Raw genomic sequence first — 22,145 nt, 5'->3', positions numbered from 1 at the left:
CATACACCATTAATAATTTGTGAGTTAGAACTGTTCCTCCTAAGCAGCTCCTCTTACATCTTAGTCTTATGCTGAGAACAGGACTTTCAGAAAGATAATTTTAGGAAAATGATCTATAAGGAGTAGTTTTAAAAATAGAACAAAAAGCAGTTCTAAGAATAAGACCTTAAAAGAATGATTTTCCCTTTCATTAACCTAAAATAGATAGATTAATACTGATAAAGGTCTTTTCTTTTTCCAAAATTTGACAAAATCTTTTGTAAAACCACATTATCTGCATTCATCCCTAGAAAGAAGTTTCATTTTTAAACTGGTTTTAACAAGTGTAGTAAGTAATAACCCCATGTACACAAAACAAGTATTTCAGCATTTAGTTTCTTGTAGGAATAACACAATGTCTGCTCACTCATCTGAAGAATATCACCTGCTAAAATATTTTTTGAAAGTCTTGTTTTCATTAATAAGCAGCTAGAAAAGCAAGAATATATTAGAATGCTTTGAAAATAAAACCTTTTATTAATAATCTTCCCTTTCAAAATATTATTGGAGCCAAATAATTTTCATAAAATTCAGAATTCTTTTTTGTGCACATGTGATGGATTATTGAAGTAACTGAGAAAGAGAAATAGGTAATTGCCAATGTAAATTTCATCAAGATATTAAATATCACAAACATTTAACAAGAATTAAAAGTGCTATGCAAACCTTACATGGTATTTTGCCAAAAGCCTGATCAGAGGTGTGTGACAGCAACTGTCTCCAGTGCAGCACTGGCAGACAGACTGTGGTAGAATTGTAGAATGGTTTGGGATGGCAGGGACTTTAAAGGTTATCTCAACTCCTCTGCCATGGACAGGGACCCTGCCACTAGACCAGGCTCTCAAAGCCCATGCAACCTGGCCTTGTGCACTTCCATGGGGGCACTCACAACTTCTGTGGGCAACCTATTCCAGTTCACCACCTTCACAGTAAGGAATTTCTTCCTAGTATCTAATCTAAAACTGCCTTCTTTCAATTTGAAGTCATTACCTCTTGTTCTGTGTCTTTGTATGGCACCTCTCAGAATTGGAAGGCAGTAATTGAGTCTCCTTGGAGCCTTCTGTTCTCCAGGCTGAACAGCCCAAACTCTCTCATCCTGCCCTCAAAGGAGAGGTACTCCAGCCCTCTGATCTTTGTGGCCCTGCTCTAAACTCACTACAGCATGTCCATGTCCTTGCTGAAAGCAGCACTCAGGTGGGGTCTCACCAGAGTGGAGTAGAGGGGCAGAATCCCCTCTCACCATCACCCCTTTCATAATGTACTGAACAGCCCTCAAAAGCTGCTTCTCTTCTCTGCTGACAGTAGAGGGAGCTTAGAAAACCAGCACAGCCCTGATCCCAGATTCCTAGGTAACTACACCAGGGAGGTGGATTTGTCACTACATATTTATCTGCTGTGCTCAGAGAAAAGCAAGAATATGAGGGCAGACAGCGTTAATTTCAATTAAAAATAAGTTCTTGTTCTCATAGAGTTCAGTAGTAAAATATTAATTTCACAGCTGGTGGATGAGTTGAAACCTCCACTGACCTTAGGTAAGCAATTTTGGTTTTAAAAAACATGCAGAATTAATCCTGCCTTGAAGACACCTAATAAGATCAATAACACTATCCACTGGCATAGATTTTCTTGTTTCTAGAAGTATTTACAGAACAGGTCTTCAGGGTTAGATCTGCAATACACTTTGGCTTCTGCCAGTTCCCACTGGCTTCAAGAAGAGTTCATTGCTTTAATTTCCCTGCATATGTGGTCACCTGTAATTTGTTTTGAAAGATCTTTTTTCTAAATACATCTTTATAGTGCTAGGTATTACCTGAATTTATGCATCCAAAGTAATTGAATATAAAATATTTCTGTGTGTAGAAGGGTTAATATAGTGTTATGCTTTGGAAGGTGTCTGCATTTAGTAGATTACTGCTTGGACATCTGTTTGGACTGTGTTTTTGGAATGGTCTGCAAAGACAGAGTTGGAACTGCTTCAGCCTCATTTACTTTCAAATATTGTTAATAGTTAAATATTCAATGTCACTTCTCTATGACTACTTAAAGTATTATTTTTGTTTGCTATTTTTATACTCTTTCAACAGAGTCCTCAGCACCAGAGTCCCCATACTGACCTGGACTCCCAGAGCTCCCAAATAGCCTGTTGTCTAAACAGCCAAAAAACTAGCTCATACGACCCTGAAACAATCTCAGTAATGCTGTAGCTTTCATCATGATCTCTATGGTTCTGCTTCTTCTGATTTAATTGTTATTGTTCTGTGTTTGGTCATTCTTATTATTCACATGGATATTACTCATTTGTGTTCCGTACATCAGCCATAAATGAGGCTTTATGGATTGTTCCTGTTGGAATGAAAAATGGGGCTTGGAACCAGATGTCATTTTGATGTAGTTATCTTAATTTACAAAGTTGCTGTCTGCTGAACAGAGTGTCCTTGCTCACAGTTCCAAGCATCTCTACTATTTAGCTGTCACATGGGTGCACTTGCCCGCTCCTTCAAAGTCTTTGCTTTTAGTCCTTGTGCCTCCCTTTCACATAAATTTTCTCAAAGCACTCAAGAGCAAATCTCCTTTCCCTGCACTGGCTTTCTCGGAGGCGAGTGACGGATTCCTCTGGTGATCCTGAGCGAGCAAAGTGCTTGCAGGGATTTGCTCTCTGCCGTGAGCAGTTGTGCGTAACAGCGAGGAATTTACGGGCAATGCTTAAGCCCTTGGCTGGGACATGGAGTCCTTAAAAACTTAATTTGTGCTTGGAGGAGAGGCTCTGGGCTTGGCTCAGAGGCCTCATTACAGACAGGGGCTGCAACTGTGAATCCAAGGAGTTTCTACTGATCCAAACCTTCTTGGGCCCATCTTAAGGAGGAGGCTTTTCCTACCATCCTGATGTTGTAGCAACACTGGAACATTGAGGCCAGCTTACTTCAGTGCCCTCCCTCCCCTCTCTTTCTGGGTTGTGTCATAGTGTCTAATCATTAAAATCAAACAAGCTTAACTCTAAGTGTTTGAACTTTAGGGAACACATCAATATTTTGAGAAAAACTGTCTGAAATTGCCTAAAGCTTTTCAATTTTCAAAAATTACAATGTGGACTGAATGTGAGGTTTTTTTTCCCCCTACTTTACTTAGTTTTTGCTTTGCAGTGTGTAAAACTATACAAGACAATGGTAACTGTAGTCAGGTTATAGATGTGTATATACAGACTTAAGTTTACCACATTTTTTTGCACTGAACTACCAAGGAGCTGCAGTCCTGGACATTTCCCATTACATTACATGATTTGTGTCCAACAGTAACTTCCACCTTTTCCCTTGACCAGCCCCATTTAGCCCATTAGCTCAGGTATCACTGTATGTGTTGGTATGTTGTCCAGATAAGCTGACCTCATGCATTTCTGTTGGTTTTGTTCTTTGCCTTAGCTTGGCTTTGGATCTTTCCTAGGGATTGTTGGCATCTACCTGGTAGAAAACAGAAGACAAATAGTAAGTAACAGCCTTTTAAATTTTTTTTTAAATCAGACTGTATTAAATATGAAAAGCAGAGATTTCTTAAAACTGTTGATTTAAAACTGCTTCATCTGCCTTAAAATGTTAGTCATTTGTTTCACCACTTCTGAGAAGTTTTAGAGAAGCATGAATGAGCCAGTAAGTTCCTTTGTACAAGACAAAACAAAAGCAGCTTACTTTGTTTTACTGAATTTACTTTCCTGCTGGTTTAGTGAGTTGAATTGACTGAGGGCAGAATCACTTAAGCTTGGCCAGGACCATGTAACTGGGAAAAGGATGGGAGGAGAGCAAAATAGAAGTTTGGGCAGCAACAAGCTACATGATTAGCTCCACCCTAGCAGATGATCTCATCCTGTGCAAGAAGTTTAAATCAGGAGCACTTTCCTGAAACTATATATGTTAAATAGAAGAAAAAAATCCAGAGCTCTTGCTGTTGAGATTGCCTGGCTATGTCAGACAGGATCTGAGATGCTGTGTGATTTGTGTGTAGATTTAGCTTGGCTTCCCAAACCCTTTGCTTCTATTTATGTGATAAAGTCATAGAAAGTTGTTGGGGCATCTGGGTAAAGGAAGGGGTAAGAAAGAGGAAGGAATTTGTAGAAATTCTCAACAATTTCCTTCCTCTCTTTGCAAAAAGTAACAGTTTTGATTGAATAACAGCATGTCCAATGGGCACTTCACAGTAGACTGATTATAGCCAAACATCATGAAATAGGATTCATTTCATAATGCAGAGCTTTCACTGGTATAAATCAAGAATGGTGTGAAGCTCAGAGGAGGAACTGATGCATTTAACTTGCATTTTACTAACAAGTAGCTACTTTAATAACAACCAGTCATAGTATCACTGCTCTGTAGTATCACCCTTTTTTTGCATTGTCTCTAAATGTCAGTAGTGTATTTGCAGGAATTCCCTTGCTTTTAATTTCTGTTTCTTGCTGGGTTTCACAAAGATTTATAAAGCTGTCATATATGTCTCTGTGTTTTTCTGTTCTCTATTCCATTTTTTGAATATGTTAACCGATTTCAGGCAAATTCAGGAGGGAGGTATTGGAGGAATTGGTGTACAATTCCATCAAGTTTCATGAAAATTCACAAGTGGGTAGAGGAGAGAATTACAACTTAGTTCCCCCATAGTGGTAAAGGCTGCAATGTCATCTTGCTACTATTTAAAAGTAGAGAATTCAAATGGGACATGACCTGTGAGAGAAAAATCTGCAGTAGGTCAAGTGTCATTAATTTTGCTACTAACAACACAGCCTAATTAAGAACTATTGCTCCTGGTTTCTGCATCAGAGACCAGGATGAACAGCAGGTTCCAAGCTTCAGGCTCAGTGCTGGGCAGATGAAAATAGCTTTATCTTCCACAGCATTCATGCTACCTTACTAACAGGTGTAACATTTAGAGTTGTTTGATTTTTCACTTTTCTTCTAATCTGCCTCAAGGTTTTCTATGCTTCTGTCCATAGCAAAAGTAAAATGTCTGAAAAAGCTATAGGGTGGGTAAGCAGCAGTTAAAGTATGTATTTCTTGACATGTTGTGTCATTTTCACAAGGACTGTGGAGATACAAGTGTCCAGTTTGCTTGGGATTAGTGCCTGCTTACATTTCCCAGCATGGAACAAGGAAAACTGCTTTCTGCTTATAACATTTACAGATGATTTGGCTGTTGGAAGATTGGAATTCTGGGACTAAGAGAATAAACTAAGAGAATAACTAGAAAGTTGAATTATGCTTCTTGCCTTGAGAACCATCCACAGTGGGTCTTTTAACACTGTCTTTGCTGAGGCTGAGCTGATGGTTTTAAATTTGTGGAAATGAGATTGAAAGGGTTTACAGTGGAAGGTGGTAGTTATTCCCATAACTATATGTCCATAGGGACATAACTGAGTATATTTGATTGGAAGGGTTTAGGGCAATTTTAACAAATTTGTAGCAATCAGCAAGATTGTAAAGTCTTATATAAGCACAGATTTGTAGCATAAATGTTATATTCTTGTACCTAAAATTGATATGCATTGCAGCAGGACAAAAGGGACTGGAAAGGAAAAGAAATTCCTTACTCAGTTGCTTCTATTTTAACTAGGTTAACTTTGAGCAGTTACTGGAGTATAATTTAAATTTAACCCAGTATAGCTCTGACAATTATCTGGCCCCTGTAATGACTCATTACTTCATTTTTTATTTGTTATTTGAATTGAAAATGAATGAAAATTCGATTGCACTAGGGGAAAAAAGTCTGTTTCACATTGACCATTCTACTTAAATCTATTTCTCTTTTTGTCTTGAAGTTCTATTTTACTGTGACCCATCAATTTTGAGTCCAGGTTCTTTCATGGTTGATGAAATGCTAAATGCAATATAAAATATATAATGATTAGCAGAACCAGTACAGCAAAACCCCAGCACTCAGTAATTGATGAGTGGGGAGTTTGAGAAAGAACAAAAGCACAGTTAGGCAGAGTGGACAATGGTTTGTTCTTAAAACATGACATGAATAATGTTCCACTTCTTTGACCTCCTTCTTGGCATCCCAGAGCCTGCAGTGGGAGTCCAATGTGCTGACCAAGGTATAACCCTTAATTCAAAGGAACTGCTGCTTGAAGAAGCAGGCTCTGCCTCATTGACCAGCATGATTTCACTTCAGCTCTTAGCATTTGTGCTTGGCTCTGATGCACAGAGCTTGGCACCAGCAGAGCAAAATTTCCCTTTGATAAAGATTTGCACTGATTTGGGATGTTTCTAACTGGCAAACAGAAGGCATTTCAGGCATAATGTGTCACTGTGCCTTTTTGCCTCTCTTGCTCTCTGCAGAGCAGTCATGGATTGAGGAGCAGTGCATAGCTGGGTCTTGTTTCATTCCAAAGGCACACACAATCCAGATGGGTGAAAAACATGATCCTGCTCAAACCAAATGGATTTGATTGTAAGACATGAAGACTTCTCACTTGTTTGCTTGCTTGCCATCTCCTCCCATTACAGTGCAAAGTGTTTGCAGTTAGGAAAGGAGATGCTGGAATTCCATACAGGAGCAGGGAAGGCTGGGTTGCAGGGGGCTCCTGGCAGCACACTTGAGCTGAGAGCAGTGAGTATGCTGAGGTAGTGCTGCACCAGGCTTCTCCTCAGAAAGCATGTGGAGGTGGCACGAGCTTGCGCCCAGGAATGAATCCTCCCTAAGTGTGCCATGTCAGTATGACACCATGCATGTAGTTTTACTAACCCAATGGATGAACCGAGCTGTGGCTCACAGCTTGCACTCACACCTCTCTCCAGTGCCAGCCTCACCAAGCCACACTGTTTGCTAGGCTGAAAAGGAGCACCCTGAAGCTGTGCTGCCTACAAGGGCAGCATAATAGCTGCCAGGATTTTGAATGTTTGCAGTATCACAGTGCTGCCTGCAAGAGCCCTCACTAGGGCTGTGGGAGCTGCAGGGACAGCAGCACAGCTGAGGCAGAGAGCAGGCAGCAAGGGCATGGGAGGAGGCACAGCAGAAAAAAGGACACAGGGACGATGGGGAGGGGTCACTGGAGCAGGAGTGACCCTCATGAGATGGTGAGTAAGCACAAACCTTGGTACTTGGGATGGAAGCAGTTGTGTGCAGCACATCTGACACCCGAAGTCATTCACTGCTGAGTCCTCCTCATGTTTTCTTCATGCTAAAAAACATCTAATTTTCCCACTGACATGTCTAGGATATACTCAGATATAAACCTAGTGCTCAGCCTGATCCTTGGATTGTTCAGAGAGAGGGAGGCAATGCTTACAACAAAGCAGAACTTGAAAACTTGAGGAAGGTACAAACATGGGGCTCTGCACACAGACAGAAAAGGCAAAGCTATTTATTCAGGCTTCTCAAGGGAGGCTAAGTTTAGGTCCCTTAATATGCTTGCTTCCCAACCTCTGTCAACAAGAGTTAGATTTCAAATGAAGCGTTAAAAAGACCTATAACTGAAGTTGGAGAAACAAAGGAATGATTTTTCTCTCCTGTTTTCAGTTGATAGACTTCTCTGACAATGCAAACATCCCTGCCCTGCACTGACATTGTGTGAGGTAGTATTTTAATATCATCTCTGATTATTTGCTTGACAACAGACTTTACATCTATTTCAGAACAGAGGAATTTTTGAAGCAGTTACATGTGTGAGCCAGCTTTCAGAAGAGCCAAACCTCTTTCCCTTTTTTCAGTAGCAATATATCTTGTAAATTAGTTCATCTGAAAATGCCCACTGGGCATTTTATGTAAAGGTGATGGCTATTAATATAAACAGCCCCCAAAAATACTCTTATATATACACCTAACTTTCTCTGTTCAAACATGTTCTGTTTCATTTGCTGTCTGCAAATCAAACATTCTGGAAGAAATTAGCTTTAGTGCAGACTTTGATCAAAGATACTAATTACTGATTGATTTCATATCACATATGAGGCTAATTAAAGCAGCTTGTTTTAATAAAGAAAGACCCCTGAAATTCTGCAGATCCCCTGAGACTATCTTTGATGTTCCTGTGCAGATAAATGGAAGAAGCTTTTACTGTTGCAGGGGAAATGCGGAAAATGTAAAGGCAATCTTTGTAATTTCTAAGGTATTATTTCTCTTCTAAACTCAAGTTTCTGACAAAGTTAACAGCACTTCTTTCTTTCAGTGTTGATTTTCTGTATGCTCATATTTCACACAGTTCAGAGAAAAACAATTAATGCTGAAGTAAAAACATTTATAATGGAAGAAATTAGTAATCATCCTTCTCTTGTTTAGCACCTTTGAAATGATTGAAACTGAAAAGACCTGCTAATACCTTTTCAGGCATAAATGTGTGCTAGGCTTTGTGCTGTGATCTAACTGCACATTTCAGAAACAGACAGGATTTATATAAAGATTATCGGAATAGGTTGACACTGACACTTGAATGAGCTCAAGTGGCTCCCCTTTATCTACCTGCATTTTTTCAAAATATAACAGTATCTTATTAGCTGTTAAGTTCAAGCAGTTTATTCTTTGAGAATGTCTTCCTGCTCTCATGACTAGCACTTCAAGGCTGTAATGAGGTGCTCTTCAGGGGCATCTTGTTCTCTCCTTAGCTTCTGGAAGAGACCTTGAAGGGTGGTTTAAACTACATTCTGCAGTTTTAGTTAGCTAAAGTCTGCTAAGAGAAATCTGTGGTAATTGACAATCATATTTCTCTTCTATAATATTGAGGATATTACAAAAGATATAACATTGTAATTCTGTCTGGTTTTGAGTTGAGAGCAGAGCAGTATATAGATGGCCCATAAGCACGGTGTAGTCTCAGGTATAAGCTGCCTTATTTTGCAGGAATCAGCTTTGGACCCCTTTTTAACCCTTCTTGGAAGGGATTTGGAATGTGGTCTATCTGTGGTAGGTCTGGGAAATCTGTGCTATTCCTGGCAGTGCAGGAAAACATTCCACAAAAACAGGAGTAGAAGTGAAATGAATAACTGGAGATGTTTTGAAGGCTAGGTTATTTCACCTGTGAGGAGGAGGACAGGTGGTATGTTGGTGGGTATGAAAACACCATCCAAAGTGAAGACAAGTAAAATTAAAAGGAGAAAGTTCTGTGGGCAAGTAAAATGTAAATAAGTGGAAAAGATGTTTATAATAGTGTAATACTATGAGAGACATTTTGCTGTTATTAGTGTTATATATTCCATGAATAAAGACTAAGTAAAATACTTTTAATTTCTTTATGCAGTTCTTTGACTTTGTGCACTTAATGTGAGGATTTCCAATTTATCATAAATGTAAATACTCAATGACACAAAGAGCTCTTTTTTTTTTTCCCTCCTCTGCTCCTTCCTCTATCTTGCTGACTCCTTTTGCTCCTCTTCCCTTTTAGCCCTGGTTAAAAATACTCTTCACTGCTTAAGTGAGTAAAAAGGTTCCCAGCCAAGTGAGCATCAGACATAGCAGAAGTTAACTGGTGGGGCTGCAGGGGTAAGGGAAGGTAGAGAGGAATCTGTGGAAGGAAGGAACAAGACTTGTCTCTTTTGCTAGGAATAATCTGTTATATCAACTCACTATGGTGTGAAACCATCATCTAAGTGTTGTCAGTGAGTGAAATGCCTGAAGATAGATAACATAAATTTCCCAACAGTGTTTGAGAATTTTGAAGTTCAAGGACTCAAAGACAAAAATAGATGCTTTCACTATGTGAATTACCAAAGGAAGTGTGGGAGATGTTTCAGCTCTTCCCTGATCTCATTCCTTATGGATTAGCATTTCATATTATATGTCTATAGGTGTAAGCTTTCAGGTTTTACCAGCACAGATTCATCAGCTAGACATACAAATATTTATTTACATGCAAATATTATATTATAGAAATGAGGCATTATATTACATATGACATTATAACCATATAATACATAACCTGTAATATATGCTCACACATGTGCAGGTATGTATTTACAGCTGACATGCCCTGGCAGATGCCTGTTATGATGACAAAGAAGTCTGTGCCACTGGGCCACTGACAGTATGTCTTTATCGTGCAAAATGCTTTTTCCACTCTTCACAGATGTGTGTGCCAGGTTGTTTCAGCAGGTAAATCTGTTGTGGGAAGCACAGTCAGGTCTGTAGCAATCTTTGGGCTCCCTCATCAGGGCTGTGTCTGTCTGACATAGCTAGAGAGGTGCCACCAGGTACCTCCACCTGCAGCCTAGCACTGTTCCCTCCCTCCCACATAGCCCTGTGCTGGTCCTCTGGTTGTACCAGTCCCAGGTATTACCCACCTCAGGTTTCTCACCTCATTGGAAGAAAGAAATGGAATATTGGTTACAAAGGGGAGAAATTTTGAAAGAGATTCTTTGATTTCTGTTTGCAGAGCTCCCTTGGCAACTTTAGTTTGCTTCTGGAAGCTTAAATTCTATAGAAACAGAAAGAAGATGCAAGCCTATATGAATGAAAATGTCTTTCTGCCACCAGAGCTTATTTCCAATACTGCAGTCTTTAAAGGCTGCAGTCACCATTCTTTTGAAACAGAGACTGAAACCACAAAGTCAGTTTAAGTTCTCTGTCTTATTAAGTGGCAGTCTTTTGGGATGTGGTTCCTTTCAGATCTTGCTTGGGAGCAGCACATGGGATTAAGTGCATAATAGGGCACTTTTTAACTGCCAGTTTGTTTTCTTGTGCTGTTTATGTAATGAAAGTGTTTCTGTCAGACAGTTGAAAATAAAAGTGAACCTTAAGACCCATGAAATGTGTTTGTGGAACAATAAAGATATCAATTACTCTTCCTAGCAAGCAGGAGCCCAGGACAGAAATACTTAGTAAGAAATCTGATAAAAGTTCTGGTGTGTGCAAGGTGAAGAAGGTGAGGTGGGGTGTACCCTATGAAAAAGACAGGCAGTTCCTGAACCTCTTGTTGAAGAATTAGTTCAAATTAAATAGCTGAACATCCCTGATGGACAGATACAATCTATCAAACTCTGCAGGTAGAATTTCACTACATGAAAACTTGTAATTTATGCATTTCTATAAAGAGTCTGTGTGTGTGTGTGTGTGTGTGTGTGTATCTTGCAAAATCAACACAGTCACTGTATATGGAAAGAGAACTTGTGAAAATACAGACTTTGGTGTAAAAACAGTTCTTGCTGCTAAAACAGTCAGCACAGTCTTTGTCTGTGTAAATTCCACCATTTTTTACCAGGAAGCATAAATTTTTACGGCACATGGTATGCTATGTGCATTTTTGGGTTTATTGTTCTCATACTGCTCTGAACAGCTGTTTAAATGATGAAATGAGCTTGTTCCAGCTTAAGCAATAAAAAAGCATCCATGAAAGGAAATACATGATGAATTCCTATGTCAGCACTGTTGATCAGTAAATCTAAATTTGTTTCATTTTTGTTCCCTTTCCTTTAATGCTGTGTTTAGCTTTTTCTTCTAGACTGAATTTGATATCCTTAAATGTGTCATAATTTTTAACTGTTCTTATGTGTTTTTGTTGGTGTTTGCAAAGGGGAATTCTTACCAATTTGAAGTGCCTATTGGACAAAGACTTGATTAAGCAGGTTCTAAAACCATTAGCATTTCTCCAGCTGTGAAATCCAGATGATTTTTTTCTCTTTTCTATATAAAGGTGGCCAGAGGGTGGCACTATCTGGAAAAGCACACTAGACTGAACTGCCCTGAGAAGCCCCAGTGCTGCCCTACTTGATAGTAAGAGTCTGAAACAGAGGATAGGGGGTTGATCATACACTCAGCACCTAATTTAATGAATAGAAGAAAAGTAGAGCATTTATAGAAAAAAACCAAACAGCTCTCTCCAGAAGGAGTGAAAACAGAGGTGAAGCAGAGCACATGCACTGCACCTCCTTGAAGTAGAGGTCAGCCAGTAGAGTGCTTGTATCAATTGAGACTTGGGGCAAAATACAGCAGAGCTGTTTGAATAATCTCAGTAAAGCTGTGATGTGCTGCTGCTGGAAGGAAATCAGTGACTGCAGCAATGGTTACTGGGATGATCTGGGGTTATTAGATGTTGTGGAAGCTTAAAACAGCACTGATAATAAAGCTAACCTTATACCGGGGAGAAAAAAATACTTTTTTTTTGTTTCCTTCTGTTTCTTGTCTTAGAAAATGTAAACCAAGTACAGTTCAGTCTCATTTAAAAAAAAAAAAAATCATTTTAATAATATCTGTTGGAATCCAGTGAAGTCTCAGATTCTACCAAAATCTCAGCAGACTTGATAGTGCTGCATCAGTGGTGGCATTTTTAACTGAATCAAGACAAGCATTTTACTAATAAGTGAATGAATTATCTTGAATTTAATATGTTCATTTGCACATATATCATATTAATTCTCTGATTGCAATGTAATGGTGATTCCAGTTTCAAAGTCTTAAGTGCACAGAAATTGCTTGATACAGGTTTTTTATTCTGTAGATTGGTCATTCTAGTAAAGATTTGCTTGTAAAGCAATTTGAAATAATTTCCTAGCTATTCTAAGTCTGGTTTTGTAGCTGGTATTAGATTATGAGAGAAGAAAGAATGTATTAATCAGGTAACCTTTCCCAGTAATTTTGTTTCATGTTTCATAATGGCTATTGATTTAATTCCCACCAATCTTCCATTGCATGAAGATAAAAATAGAGGAAAATTTGTCATTATTTCATATAACATCTTTCACAGAAACTGTATCTTCGTGTATTTTTTCAAGTTAGAAACAAAAGACAGGATGAATTACAGAAAAAGTAAAGCAAGTGCACTGGTATGAGCTAAGGATTAATGCTCAAGACAACATTTCTAGAGGAGGAAAACAACAGAGAGACCTAGACCAGGGAACTATGAGAGTCAGCATATTTTATTAGGGCAGTACAATGTTAAGACAAAATGTTTCCATGCTACTTTTATAGGGACAGTTCTGAACTCTGGGCTTTCGTGCCCTAAAGGGAAATAGCAAGCAAAGAGAGAGCAAGAGTGTGAGCCCTGCTGCCGTGGAGCTCAGCACAGCCATCACAGCCCTGGGCATGTGTCAGTGTCTTGGTCTGAAAGACAGATGTCTGCTAAGGCAGGACCCTCTCCTTGAAAGGGAAAATGTAAATCCCCTCCCTCTAAATAATTATAACTTTGAGATTAAGGAGCTCTCAGGCAAAGATATGGGAATAGGAATAGCAGTTCTTTACTAGGAAAATTAAAAGAGAAATACAATATTACAAAGAACAATTCCAAAACACTGACAGTCAGAATACAGCCTGACACCCTGTCAGTCAGGGTGTTGGTAGCAATCCCATTAAATGGTGGCTGCATCCTCCTGCAGTGACAGGTGTGATTCAGCTGGAGCAGTGCTCCTGTAGAAGGGTGCAGCTTCCCTCTGAAGGTCCAGTTTTCCTCTGGGAATCCAGTGGAAATGGCTGCTTTGGGGTTCAAAAATCTCAGGTTTAATCTAGGTAAGAAAGACTTGGTTCCTCCCCCTGGCTGGAGCATCTCCCAATGGGATGATGTAATTTTATCAGTCACACAGTGGGACTCAATTGCCCATTAGCAGATGATATCTTCCTGGAGGAAGGATGGGTTGTAGAAAAGATAAAGATGATTGTCCCACCTGGTTTAACAGATGGCCCATTAACAGAGGATATCTCCCACAGAGATAAGGATCACTGCCCCATCTGGTATCAACAGATGGTGATAGAATACATACTTTTGGACACATCCTGTATTGCAGCCTAGGGCAGTCGTGGTGGTCAGATGCTGAATTCCCCCATCTCCATAGCAAACTGCCACAGCCAATGGCACAAGGAAAGTTCCCAGCAGCTCCAGGAGTCTGTTCATCTCATCAGTAAAGAAGTAGTCCCTGTCCTAAAGATGTCTGTGTGTGCCTTTAGGAGCTGGAGTAAGCAGACTCAGAACCTGTGCTCCCTTTCTTTTCTTACTCAACTGTGCTGCATAAACCTTCTTGGGCTGGGGGAGAGCCAGGACCACTGAGTTACCTTGTTAGAGATTTCCCATCCTTGGATACTTCTGCAGCACCCTTGCTGTTGTGTGCAGCCTAAATGATGAATTATCTACAAAAGTTGAGCAGCAATGCCACTGGGAGCGAAAAAGAGTAACAATTTACTGATGCCTACATATGACAAAAATTAATTGTGAGTACCTAAGGTGTAACAAAAGATGTTGCAAATCCTGCCTTTCACAATTTTGCCCTTCAGGATGTGGGGCAAGGAAAAAAGATAAATTTTCCAAACGAAAATGCTACCTTGGTTTTGAAAGTGGATTTTGATCTTGTTTTTTCTCTTTGGCATAATAATTTATACCTCTCATGTGGTTTCTGTATTCTTTCCCCTTTGTTTATCTAATTAATTCGACCTTTTTATGCATGTGAGGTTGCTTAAATTTCTCATGGGATTTCTCTCCTGCCTATGTTACACCAACTGGCCTTTTCATGTTGCTGTTTTTCCTAATTATCCCTGACATGATATTGGGAAACAGCAGACTTCTTCACAGGCAGTAATACAAAAGTCTCCTTGACCACAAACAACAAAATCACCCCAGTCCTTATGATTTATTCATTACTGCTAAAACCTAGCTTTTACTTTGATAATCCCTGTGACTGTACATTACATGGAACAGGTGAAACAATCTATTAGTTGCTGTCAGCACTTCTGCCTCCTTCCCTTCTGCTGTGGCTACATGGTGTCACCTTCTCATTTGCGTTCAATCTAGTGTAAATCTCATCTCTCTCTTCAGTCTTCTGATTTAACTCATTTGAGGGAATAAGTAGTTTCTGCCTATGGAGTGAATTTCGCTGGTTTTCTGTGTGTTTGGGTCAGCACAGGAGCTGGGATGAAGGGACAGAGAGCAGGGGAAAGGGCTGGACAGGAGGGAACCAAACTAAGGAATAGAGAAAAATATGTCCTTTGAGTTGGAAGTCAGCAATCACACAAGCTCAAGTCAATGCCCTTAGGTGTTATTAACAACAGAGAGAGGGAAGGAAATCTGAATCAAAGATCTTTGGTTTTGCTGATAGTATGAACCACATATGACTGGCCTTGCTGAATTCAACAGTGATTATACTGTGAAAAGACCATAGTTTTCTAACTTGGTAATTTGATCTAAAGATGAGGCTTAACCTAAACACCTGACAACACAGGATCATAGAATCACAGGATGGATTAGCTTGAGAAGGACCTTAAAAAGATCACCCAGTTCCAGCCCCCCTGTCATGGACAGGGATACCTTCAGCTAGGCCAGGCTGCTCAAACCCCATCCAACCTGGCCTTGGACAGTTCCAGGGATGTGACAACCACAGGTTTTCTGGGCAACCTGTTCAAGTCCCTCACCACATTCATAGTAACAAATTTCTTCCTAATAACTAACCTAATTTTCCCTCTTTTAGTTTGAAGTCATTCCCCCTTGTCCTCTCACTACATGCCCTTATGAAAAGTCCCTTTTCAGTTTTTTTTGTAGGGTTCCTTTAGGAACTGGAGTGCATGGTTTGGGCAGTCATGAAAGTCTTTCACCATCATGAATTCCTGTCATTTTAACCAGTGCACAGCTGTGAGTGGGGTTGGCATTAGTGAATAAAAAACATGATGTAATTCCATCTCCTGTGGTGTGACAACCCTCCAGCAGAGCCTCAATTACAGCCAGGCCATTATTTAAGAACCAGCCTATGGAAAGCATATGTTGTCAGGCCATAAATTGTGGAGCATATTACCTGGTGTAGTGAGAAACCTCCTAATTAGCTCAGTTGTGAAAACTGTAGGAGTCTTGTCTATGCTTCATTTTCATCACAGCAGCAAAACACCTGTCCCAAGGGCAGGGAAAAGAATTGGCTGTTGTGTGAGAAGGGGCCACACAAGAGAGGGCATTCCAAATTAGAGAAAATTAACTCACAATTAAAGTACTTATATACAGGCCAATTTCACAAGACAGGCAGTGCTTAGTTGACAGCAGAATTGTAAACACAATGCAATGCAATGAGTTTAATGGTCTTAATTTTGTGGGCTATTAATCTATAGACCCGCTGAGGTACCATGGTAACAGATGCAGCTTCTGGCTGAGATTGGTTGTTCCAGCTCCCTGGTTGCACCAGGGTGGAAAATCAGTCTGTGTTTTGGACTTGTGATAAGAGTTTTTGTAAACTTCTACTCTTACATTATCATCATCCCCATTTAAAAAGAGAAATTTATTTATTGATTTATTTAATATTGATTCATTTATTTTATATAATATATGTATTTTATTTATTTATTTATTATAGCAGATTTATTTAAGCCTATAATTCTGACCTTGTGAACATGGGGAAATCAAACCAGTAAAAAGGCTCACAGAATTAAACTCTACTTTGGGCAATGTAATGGTAGGGGCAGCCTACAACAAACTGCCCTGTGCATTTCTTAAATTTCTTTTCTAAATACTTGAACCTGTGTGGGAATAAAAAATGACTTTACAAACCTGTGGCATAACACTTACATACCCTTTTGTGAACACTTGACTTTCTAGCAAAAAATATTGTGTGACAGTGGCTCTCAACTTAACATCCATCAGGGTAATTGTGATTCCTTCTCTCCCTTTTGCTAAGACTCCTCTGTTAAAGGGTTGAGTTCAATTGTTAGGCCCACACAGTACAGTTTTCAATGTTTAATACCTGCTCCCTTGTAAATAATCAAATTCTTTATTCTATACAAGAACCAGGAGTAAACATGCTCTGATGGCAACAGCTGTAGAGAAGCCTGGCTGCACACCAATGGAATAGCAAGAGCAAAACTGTTTATTGAATAACTGTTCAAATATATTGCTATAAATAATGAATAATTTTCCTGATGACACATAATGATGTTGAAAATATAGTTAAGATGATGTGATGGATCAGTATTTTTTTTTAAGTGCTATTTCTTTTTTACCTATCAGCAAACATTCTCTATCTTTAAATGAACTGCATTGCTTCTCCTTCTAGACAGTCCTAGGCTTGTGAGCTCTACCTGCTATTTGGGAAAATTAGCTTTTGAATTTACAACAGCTCTTCATTTGGTTGTCTTGGCAATTTTCGGAAGTAATTAATTTTGTACTTGGTTTTTCATGTGTCTCGCATTCTTAATAAGTAATGAGAGATTTGAGAGAACATATAAATCTGTAATTTTTTTAAGGAATTTTTTTTTTTAGTGGTGCTCTTGTATTATTACTTTTTTTGTCATTGAAATATATATAAGGCAATTTAAGTCATGAAAAACTCTCACTGTCATGTTCTGCCACTTTGGCACCATGATAAATATTACTTCAGTCAAGAAATGATTCTAAAGAGTCTGCTCACTGAAGTAGTTTCTTGTAACAATGGATAAGAGCAGCAGGCTCTGGCTGTAAACCTTTGCCTTGCACACAACTCCTTGGAAGGACAGGTGATCTCCAACATGACTGAGGAGTGCAAAGCAAATTCCATATCTCCTTTCTCTACTGTGATTTACTGCTGATTTAAGTATGGTCTCCTAAGGCTATAGGTGAAACTGAAAGACCAGCACACTCATTAGGTGATTTAAGCTATCTCAATGAGTGGAAAATCTTGGTTTGGGGATTGTAGATCATCAATAAATTGTTCATGTGTGAAATAAAAAGCCACCTTGAGGTCAGCTTCCAGTAAATTCATCTTGAGTTCAGGCAATTTGGAAACACCTGGCTTAGTCCACTAATTATTTGATTGATTACTATGACTTGAAAAACAGGATAGAGTTATCAGATAATAATGACTTAATCAGAACTTTTAAACACTGCTGTTTTTTCAAATAAAGAGCTCAGGATCTGTAGTGCATGCAGCTGCCACAGGGCAGCACAGCCTACTCCTCTGCAGTGACAGGAGTCCACAGCCTTCTCAGTCAGATGAATTGCATGCCAAGATCTTTAGACAGCCAGATTCATGAGACATAAGACATGACTTTCCACACTGGAGACCCACAGGATAGCAGAGGTTGAAGGGTGATTCAGCCAACAGTGTTTTCCCAGGGTTTCACAAGATGGAGCTGGCTGCAGGGGGAAGGCAGCAGGTTCCCCAGATCAGCCAGTACATCAACCTCAGCCACATTTGTGTGCCCCTTTTCTCCCCATGCTGAGGATTCCAATTCCACAGCAGTCCCTATGACAGTGCTGCCTCACCTCTGATTGCATGAGACAGGAGCTAAGGGGAGATTAAAGAAGTGTGTCAGAAAGCATTGGGATTCTTCTTGCTTTTAAGTTGTACTTTTTGCCAATTCTCTAAGAGCTCTTACCTCCAAGGGGTGATATTCATTTGACCTGTGCACCCTGTGGGTTTATAGGGTTGTAGTTTCTTACTTGCCCAATATAAATATTTTTGAGAAAATCACCACTGCTGCATCCCCTGGAAGCACTATTGACATTGTACTGTTCTTAACCTAACATAAGTTAGAGTGCGTTTTTCAAGTGAGTTAGTGATGCCTTACAAATTTGTGAAAATGGGCATCTAAAGCAGATTTTGTATAAGCAAAAGGATATGTGAACTGTATGGATATAATTTTGGTAATCTGTACCTGGGCATTTCAGGAATGCATGTTGTAAAGGAGCACTAAATGACTAGCAAATAACAAAAAGGTTCCACACTCTTAACTGATGAATGCTAGAAATATTATTGCATACTAGAAAAACTAGTGTAATTGTTTTACTTAAAGAATTATACTGAAAAGATTGCTCAATCTGTTTTTCTCTTCTCAGTTGGTGGCCTCCATTGTGTTTATCAGCTTTGGTGTTGTGGCAGCCTTCTGTTGTGCAATAGTTGATGGAGTGTTCGCAGCACGACACATAGTAAGTACAGGGATTTTGTCATCTTTCAATTTTGATTATTTATGGCATTTCTAGCAGGAAAGTATTTTCTTTTGGTTTATGTTTAGCAGTATATTTGTAGTTTTTGATAGTTCTTGGTGGAGATTCCAAATAGAGAGGTCATATAAAATGATGTCATGAAAGGCATTCTAAAAGGTATATCTGCATAGGAAAGGGAGACATTTCAACCACTACCAGCGTTTGTTTCCACAAAGGCTTTGTAGGCATGGTAAGGATTTGGAATGCACCCAGTGTGAGCACCAGAAGACATGATGGGATTTGAATATGCTAGTTTATATGTTAGAAATGTGTTATTTGCTGTTCTTTTGTGATAGAATACCTAAAAAAAGCCCCAATCTAAACCCTGTCTTTTAATTGAGCTTTGATTTCCAAAATCATCAGGGAGTAAGTAGTCATATGTGCTAACAGACATTAGAGGTCAGATGTAGTATGCTAAGTAATACAGCAAGTGTGATGGTATGTGAGCCTCTCTGTGCTGGGAAATACCATGGGCCTGCTCATCTTTCTCCTTATGTTCATTGAGGGGCAGCAGAACTCCACTGGCATCAGTGAGACCCTGCTTGAATTTCTGTTAGCAAATACCTCAGAATAATTAGGCTTTAGATCTCTTGGATGTTGTACTGTTGCTGAAGAGGGCTTTAAACCAAATGTGGGTTTCAGAGCCTCGTGTTCATTTCACAAGACAAGACATCTATTGGTATAAACAACTGAAGTGTGTAATGTGAGCATGGATAAATGCTCTGGATTGTAGTCATGTTTTGTGCTATGCAGACCCTGCAGGATGCCAAAGTGGCCTGTTTTTTCTTGGATTTGCCTTGTAGTTGGTCTGGATGACAGCTGGTTTACCTGCCTCTGACAAACATAGGCCCAGAGAGCCTTTCCATGGGAGCTCCTTGAAAGAGGAGGGGAGCAAATACCTATTTAGATTCCTTACTCCAGAAAATTCAGTGGTTGTGACCTGGAAAACCACTGTCACTTACTGAATTTTTGGATCTGTCCTGAGCAGCTGAGAGAACTGGGTTGTTTAGTCTGGACAAGCAGAGATTGTTTATCTGAAAGCAGGTGATAGTGCAGTGTGGGTCAGTCTCTTCTGCTGTGTCCCAGTTGAAAGTTTGAGAAGAAATGGCCTTAAGCTGAGCCAGGGGAGGTTCAGATGGGATGCTGAGAGAGTGGTTAAGCATTGGAGAAAGTTGCTCAGTCACCATTTCTGGAAGTGTTTGGGAGACATCTGGATGTGTCACTTAGGGATGTGGTGTAGAGGTGATTTAGGGTTGATGGTTGGACTGGATGATCCTGAAGGTCTCTTCAACCTTGATGATTCTGTGATTCTGTAATTTCCCAGGAACCTGAGTTATTTCTGTGCTGCTTTAATGTGATCATTAGGAAGTGTTCAGATGGCACTTGTACAGACTTGCACCCTGTAACTGCAATGCAGCAGTGCAGCCACAGCCCCCACTGCTGAGGGTGGACACAGCTTCCCTGAGGTGAGGTACTGAGCTGGGACAGTGTGACAGTCTCAAGCACAGACACAGGTGTCACTCTTCACACCTTTCTAGGTGTTTTCAGTAGGAGAACATCAGGGCACAAAGTCACCCTAGAAAAAGCATCTTACAATCTGGTGTGCAGTTCTGTATCTGGTCAAGTCAGTGGCTGGATATGACTGCATCCCCTGTGCAGAGCTGGAGGCTGGAAGGAGCAGGTCACCATCCAGCCACTCCCCAGAGTGCTGGAGATGTACATCCCAATAACATGATCCTGCTCCAGTCACATCACGGCAGGCTTCATGGAAACTCGTGACCAGTTGTTCACATTTGGGGCTTAGTTCTGTTTGTCACATCTGTGTCTTGCTGTCTCCTTCACCCATTACACAGCAAAGCAGTACTAACTAGAACCACTTGTTGGAAAACTAATTTGCATCTCTGCACTCACTCCAACCCATTCTCCTCTGGAAGGAGCTTTGCAGGATCAGCTGAAGTAGAGGTGTACTTCACCAAGATTCTCTGACTAACACACCTGGAAAGTCTGCAGGGATGATAGTGAGTGTGCTCCCAATTTAATTACAGAAATGGTGGGGCCTTATCAAGAGAACATGTGGCATGCAGACTGTGGTGTCACTGCCTTTGGGGTGTAACTGCTGAAGAGTTGGACTAAACTGTCCTCCAGTCAGGGGAAGGACAAATTCCTGCCATGTCAAAGCAGGTGTCTAGTCTATACTAAAGCCATAAACTTTTTGTGAGAAATGCTAGCTGTCTGCAGACGGACTACAAATACAACATCTTTCACATAAATTTGGAATAAGAAATGTGTCCCCTTTTTCATTTTGTTTTCAGCTTCATTTGAGCTGGGAAGGATGTGAAGAGGATAAATCACATAATTACAGATTTTTCTTAGTATGTGCCTGCAGTGAAATGGAGACAATTATTGTTGCACATTTTCTCTTGCTCTTATGAAGCTGTGAATAGAATGATAAAATACTTTCCTCTGTTTTATTTCCCTCCCAAGAAGGCATGAAATTGACAAAATTTCTTCCAGGAAATGGATGTTTTTCAGAAAAGAGATACGTAAATTATTTAAGACTTACTTTGCTTTATAGAAGGCTCTGTATCACCATTTATAAAATTAAAAACACTGAAGGAAATGTAGCTTGATTTAAAATAGCTGTAGCTTATTTAAACAATAATGCAGATATAATTCACCTTAAAAAAAAAGCAACAACCAAACAAGAGTGAAATAAATCAAAGTTGAAATTAAAGTGCAGTGCTGTTTTGTTGAAAAATATGGTGATTAAAGGAATTTGTGCATTTGTGTTTGCTTGAGACATTTGTTTTTTAGCAGATGAGAATAGTCCAATTGTTCTGTTGGAGATCATTCAACAACCTCCTCCCACCACACAGGGAGATGCTCTGTCCCACCTCAGGCACACATTCTCTGCAGTAGCTATGGCCTCCATTCATGACTGCAAACCTTGACCATTCCACATGATCTTTAGCTTTGCTGTCCTCCAGGAAGAACCTAAAATAGCCAACAGCAAGAGATCCAGGTATGAAGTGAGAAAATTGCCTTTTCCAACCTAGTTTATTCTGTGATTCTGTGAAGGAAAAGCTGGGTGCTGTGGAAGGCAGAGTTGCTTATTCATTGTGAGATTCAACACTACAGGCCAGATGCCCTAAAAAGCCATTTGAAAATGTTTTAAGCAAGCCTGCTGGCTTTCCCATTGAAGAAAAAAACAAATAGGTGTATTCCATGTCTAACAAAGTCGTTACCTTGACAACTGGTGGTAGAAAATATGATTCAAAGAATA

At 39.7% G+C, this 22,145-nt stretch overlaps 1 protein-coding gene across 1 annotated transcript in view; it reads left to right on the top strand.

The window, feature by feature from the left end:
- Positions 1-22,145, top strand: part of TMEM255B (transmembrane protein 255B) — a 61,195-nt gene that overhangs the window by 7,914 nt on the left and 31,136 nt on the right. The window contains exons 3-4 of the mRNA XM_079316939.1: positions 3,456-3,518; positions 18,716-18,805. Of these exons, the coding sequence (XP_079173065.1) occupies positions 3,456-3,518; positions 18,716-18,805 (153 nt within the window). The remainder of the gene's footprint in view (positions 1-3,455; positions 3,519-18,715; positions 18,806-22,145) is intronic.

This window comes from Erithacus rubecula, assembly GCF_903797595.1.
Source record: "Erithacus rubecula genome assembly, chromosome: 1".
Lineage (NCBI taxonomy): Eukaryota > Metazoa > Chordata > Aves > Passeriformes > Muscicapidae > Erithacus > Erithacus rubecula.
The sequence above is the reverse complement of the archived record's forward strand: the minus strand, read 5'-3'. Positions and strand labels throughout refer to the sequence as shown.